The sequence below is a fragment of the Mandrillus leucophaeus genome, unplaced genomic scaffold, assembly GCF_000951045.1.
Source record: "Mandrillus leucophaeus isolate KB7577 unplaced genomic scaffold, Mleu.le_1.0 Scaffold235, whole genome shotgun sequence".
In the NCBI taxonomy this organism is placed as follows: Eukaryota; Metazoa; Chordata; class Mammalia; order Primates; family Cercopithecidae; genus Mandrillus; species Mandrillus leucophaeus.
The window spans coordinates 548776-554791 of NW_012102421.1; the positions used below are offsets into that span (position 1 = coordinate 548776).

At 35.2% G+C, this 6016-nt stretch overlaps 1 protein-coding gene across 4 annotated transcripts in view; it reads right to left on the minus strand.

Annotated features, from left to right (window-relative positions):
* PKN2 (protein kinase N2) overlaps positions 1-6016 on the minus strand; it is a 170488-nt gene that overhangs the window by 19256 nt on the left and 145216 nt on the right. For all 4 annotated transcript variants that reach the window (XM_011982081.1, XM_011982082.1, XM_011982080.1 and 1 more), the window contains one exon: positions 3700-3876. In XM_011982081.1, the coding sequence (XP_011837471.1) occupies positions 3700-3876 (177 nt within the window). The remainder of the gene's footprint in view (positions 1-3699; positions 3877-6016) is intronic.

A 6016-nucleotide genomic window follows, 5' to 3' on the forward strand; every position in this document is an offset into this window, starting at 1 on the left:
GCCTTTTTTTTTTTTTTTTTGAGACAGAGTCTTGTTCTATCGCCAGGCTGGAGTGCAGTGGCGAGATCTCTGCTCACTGCCACCCCCTGCCTACCGAAGGCCTTTTTTTACATCTATTGAGATAATCATGTGGTTTTTGTCATTGGTTCTGTTTATGTGACGGATTACGTTTATTGATTTGCATGTGCTGAACCAGCCTTGCATCCCACAGAGGAAGCTGACTTGATCGTGGTGGGTAAGCTTTTTGATGTGCTGCTGGATTTGGTTTGCCAGTATTTTACTGAGGATTTTCGCATCGATGTTCATCAGGGATATTGGCCTGAAATTTTTTTGTTGTTGTTGTGTCTCTGCCAGGTTTTGTTAACAGGTTTTGGTAACTCATTTTATGAGTTCGGGATGATTCCCTCTTTTTCTATTGTTTGGAATACTTTCAGAAGGAATGGTACCAGTTCCTCTTTGTATCTGTGGTAGAATCTGGCTGTGAATCCATCTGGTCCTGGGCTTTTTTTGTTGGTAGGCTATTAATTACTGCCTCAATTTCAGAAAAATATGGAATGCCTCATGAATTTGCGTGTCATCCTTATGCAGGGGCCATGCTAATCTTCTCTATATCGTTCCAATTTTAGTATATGCGCTGCTGAAGAGAGCACGGGTCTATAATTTTTAAACGTGGGGCTTGGGTGGGGGAGGGGTGTGGTGGTCAGGGTCCGCCAGGCAGTTTCATCAGGGCTTAGACTCCCCAACACAGAAATAAAAAACAAAAACAAAAATAAAATGCAACTACTTAGAAATACTTACTTGATTATACATTAAAAATTATATAACTTACCAGAAGTTTAAAGGATCTACTGAAGTTTGTTAAAATAAATGTGAGCTTAAAATTGCTTAAGATGGCCAGGCATGGTGGCTCACGCCTGTAATCCCAGCACTTTGGGAGGCTGAGGGAGGCAGAGGGAGGCAGATCACCTGAGGTCAGGAGTATGAGACCAGCCTGGCCAACACAGTGAAACCCCATCTCTACTAAAAATACAAAAATTAGCTGGGCGTGGTGGCACACGCCTGTAGTCCCAGCTATTTGGGAGGCTGAGGCAGGATAATCTCTTGAACATGGGTGGCAGAGGTTGCAGTGAGCCAAGATCATGCCACTGCACTCCAGCCTGGGCGACAGAGCAAGACTGCCTCAAAAAAAAAAAAAAAATTGCTTCAGATCGTTAAACATAATTTTCTTAGCAAACTTATTTTAGTGGCGAAACAATACTGTAACAATTATAAAAATATATTGATTTCTCTCTCTTTTTTTTTAATTTGGGGGGTCTCACTCTGTCACCCAGGATGGAGTGCAGTGATGTGACCTTGGCTCACTGCAACCTCTGCCTCTGGGGTTCAAGTGAGTCTTCTGCCTCAGTTTCCCAAACAGCTGGGATTATAGGTGCCTGCCACCATGCCCAGCTAATTTTTGTATTTTTAGTATAGACAGGGTTTCACCATGTTGGCCAGGCTGGTCTAGAGCTCCTGAGCTTAAGTGATCTGCTAAGTGATCTGCCCGCCTCTGCCTCCCAAAGTGCTGGGATTACAGGCGTGAGCCATGGCTTCCCACTGATTTCTTTCTTTGTAAACAGACTGCCTTGATTAATTGGATATACTATGTAAAATATGTATTTTATTGAATGCTGCTGTTTGTCAGGTATTGTGTCAGTTATTTTCATTTATTAGCTTACTTAATCTTCAATCAAGCCTTAAGATAAATATTTTACAGAAGCAGATAATGAAGCTCAGAAAACGTAATTTGTCTAAAGTTAGACTACAAAACAACAAAGCTAGAAATCAAGCTATTTTGATTCTATGGTTTCAATCAATAAAAATTCACTGATTGCCTAATATGTTCCAGCTGTTCTTTTAGGCATTTCACTAATAAACAGGACAGATATGGTCCTTGCTCCTCTCTTTTAAGTGAAATAAGACAGACAATAAAAATTTTAAAAATAAATCAGATTTCATGCAGAAATAAAATGATATGAAAAAGATAATACAGAAAATAGAGTGAATTGAATTGGTTAGTGATGTGATATTATAGCTAGGGTACTCAGAAAATTACCTTTAAAGAAATGACATTTGATCTGAGAACTGAACGATAAAGGGAGGTACTTCAGATTTGGAGTTCTGTAATGTAGCATTGTATTCTTGCATTTTCACTGAACTTTATGGTTTTATTTGTATATAATTTATATTCTCAGCAAAAATAACAGCTTCTTAAGGCAAACTACATTTATATATTATTTTAAAAACAAAAACAAGCATAAAAAGTAAAAGCAAATTCCCATGGCAGCATGGGGTAGGCTTAATCGTAATGCTCTGCCTTATTGAGGGAATGAATTATTCGTAGCCTTCTATTACTTTCTGGCTTTTGCCTCCTTTTAAAATGCTTCAGTACCTATTCGAATTAACCCCTATTTCCCTCATCTGAAACTTCAAGGTTATGACAGTATTACAATTATCTGCTTTAAATACCTCTAATGGTTATGACAAGAATCAAATGGAGGAATCAAAGTGAAAGTACAACACGGATGTCAGTTGCTATTTCATCAGATTATAGATGTGGAATGAAAACTAAAGAGTAAATATAATAGAGATTTACTACTAGATTTATGCTTCCTATGATTTGGGATATATTCTACAGGTGGAGTTGACTGGACTTGCTAATAGTTTGAGTGCTGAAGTTAAGGGAAAAAGAGCATCAAGAATGACTTCTTGTGTTCTGGCTTGAATCTGGTTAATAAAATAGGGAAGATTAAGAGTAGCAGGCCTGGAGTGTAGTAGATGAGGTAGATAGAAAAATGGAAAAAATCAGTTCAGTTTAAGTTGTTAAATAAGATACTTAGCCACGCAAATGGAAAACTAGCTGACCACTGAATATTATTAGAGTTGGAAGTTTAGGTAAAAGGACGGGGCTGGAAACACAAATTTGGTAAACACCAGCATGCAGGGTGTAGGTATTAATAGCACTTTCCTAGGTTCAAATCTTAGCTCCACCATTTAACAGCTATAAAATTAAGATACTAACAGGGAAAATATACATACATGCATATATAATTTCAAGTGTTTACTATTATTCTTACGTATTTGAATAAGCCAAACCTTGACTTCAAAAACTACAAAAAGTTTACAATGAAAAGTCTGCTCTTTATCCCTTTGTCTGGAGGCAACACACATAACCAGTTTCTTTTACATTTGTTCAGAGATATTTTAAGCACAAGGACGCAAATACTTGATATTCTTTTAAATTACTCTTTAGAAAGGCAAATACAAACATTTTATATAAATATATGATAGACTCTTCTGTACTTTCTTTTCAAAAACTTAACAGTGCATTTTGAGTATAATCTGTCTTTAAAGCTGTAATTCTGAATGGCATTCTCTAGTAAGAAAATCTAGTAGCACAAAAAGAAATTTTACTAAAATGAATCTACATTGTTTATCTAAAGAATTAATTGTGGTTTAGGATAATCCATGACATTTTCAACACAGACAACAGAATACATACAAAAAGTATATGGCAAAAAAGTAAGTAAGGAGTTCTAATATTTCTTACAGAGATCTATTTTCTGTTAGGAAAAAAATCTAAAATTCAAAGAATCTCTTTCCCTTCCCACATTAAATCAGTCATGGAAAAACTCAGATAAATGTCTAAAGCATACTCACACAGCTCTTGGTTCTGAAAAGACATCAGTATGAATGTGCATCATTAGGTCCCCACCGGCAGCATATTCCATTACAAAGCAAACATGCTCTTTGGTTTGGAAACATGCAAAAAGGTTCACCAAAAAGGGATGCCTTACACTATTCACAGTTTCAAAAATTCTTTTTTCACACATCAAGCTGTAAAAGAAAATATTTAAAAATAAGCAGATTAAAAATAATTCTAGTTGGAAATAACATCCTTTATAAATTACTAAACTTAAAAATAAGCACAATTTTAGCTATAACTTAAAAATCCTAACATGTGTCTTAGTTTTGCTATATGTGCTATGAAAACTGATCTACCTAAAATACATAAGTTTAGTTGAAATATATTAATAGAAACTTTAAAAGATTATAGCGTTCACATTGATAGTCTATAGCACATATATGGTTAGTGGTTATAGTTAATTTTTTAAAAGGCTTACTTAAGGGTGAATTATGAAAATTATTCAGGAATTGGTCAGAGAATTTAGCAATTTAAAGCATACTATGAAAAATTTAAAGTTTGTGGTGAAGGTAATTTCAAGGACAGTATCTATAATTCACAAGATATAGTATTAAATTTTTTTATCATATAAAATTGATATGAAGTTGAGAGGTACAGATATGCTGCATAAAATTTTAATTTAAAAGACTAGAAAATAAAGACGATACATGACAAAGTGTCTAAATGTTACTACAAATTAAGGCACTATTATAAATAAACTCATAGAAGATTAAAAAGTTAATAGTTTTTATTTTTGTCATTTAAATTTACTAGAAAATAATGTACTTAAAAATTGCTTTGGACAAGATCTGTAAGACGTATTCTAATACATCTGCTTTATTAAGCCAATCTGAATTTTGGCTAAATGTAGATAAAATAATCAGATGAAATAAGACAAAACTAAGATGTTTTGGGCTTAAGTAGATGACAAGTATGTTCTCTTCATTATCTACAGTTGTGTGTTTTTTTGAGATAGGATCTTGCTCTGTCTTTCAGGAGCCGGAGTGCAGTGACATGATCATGGCTCACTGTAACCTTGAACTCTTGGGCTCAAGTGAACCTCCTGCCTCAGCTTCCTGAGTAGCTGGTACTACAGGCACATACCACCATGCCTGGCTTTTATTTTTTGATAGGGACAGGGTCTCACTATGTTGCCCAGGCTTGTCTTGAACTTCCGGTCTCAAGCAATCCTCCTGCCTTGGCCTCCCAAAGTCCTGAGATTACAGGTATGAACCACCATGCCAGCGCCTGTCCCTAGTTTTTATTTATGGGTGACTCACTAATTCATTATGGGTGAACTTATGAATGAAACAACTGTTCTCAACTGAACAGATGTTAGAACTGGGTGGAACATATAAATGGTATAAAATATTTGAGACCCACTGGCTGGACTACCCCTTGAAATTATTTTAATGTGATTCACAGGAATTATTTGAATTACAATAATGATGATACATCTGTATAGATGTCTTTGAACAATGAGACAAAGGAGCAAGGCTATAGGTCCAAATTGACACAATAATTTTAATTTTATGCATTTTATAGTACACGAAAAAGCTATTGCATACGAATCTTCAACTTGTCTCACATTATCTAAATTGTGTATTGTCCCTAAAAGTCCATGCAACAGTCCAACTTTATGTAAAACTTTAAACCTTATTCATCCTGTTCAGAATATTTCCCTCTAAATTGTCATCACTCTTCTCTCCTTATTCCCAAATAACTTGTCTACCAAAACCCAGCAAAAATCCCACCTCTTTTATAAGACTCTACCTAAATCTTGCTCTAAATATTTCTAATAGTGATGACAAGAATCAAATAAAGGTGTCAAAGTGAAAAGTGCAACACAAATGTCAGTTGCTGTTTCATCAGATTATAGATGTGGAATGAAAATTTAAGAGTAAATACAACAGAGATTTACTATTGGTTTTATGCTTTCTATGATTTGGGATATATTCTAGAGGTGAAGTTGACTGGATTTGCTAATAGTTTGAGTGTTGTAGGTAAGGGGAAAAGAGCATCAAGAATGACTGTGTCTGGCTTGAGCAACTGGTATTGCTGTTTAATAAAATAGGGAAGATTAGTAGCACGCCCAGGGAGTAGTACACTATATGTACTATGGTGTAGTAGTACACCAGTACACTGATTTCCTCCTAAGAACTGCTATTGTTTGTATTGCTTATTTTAAGCTGGACTCTATCTAGTCACCTTTATTACATAATGTATTTATGTCTTGTTTCCCTAAGTTACTAGTTCCTAACATGTTTTGTGTACTTCCTTCAAAGTTCATTA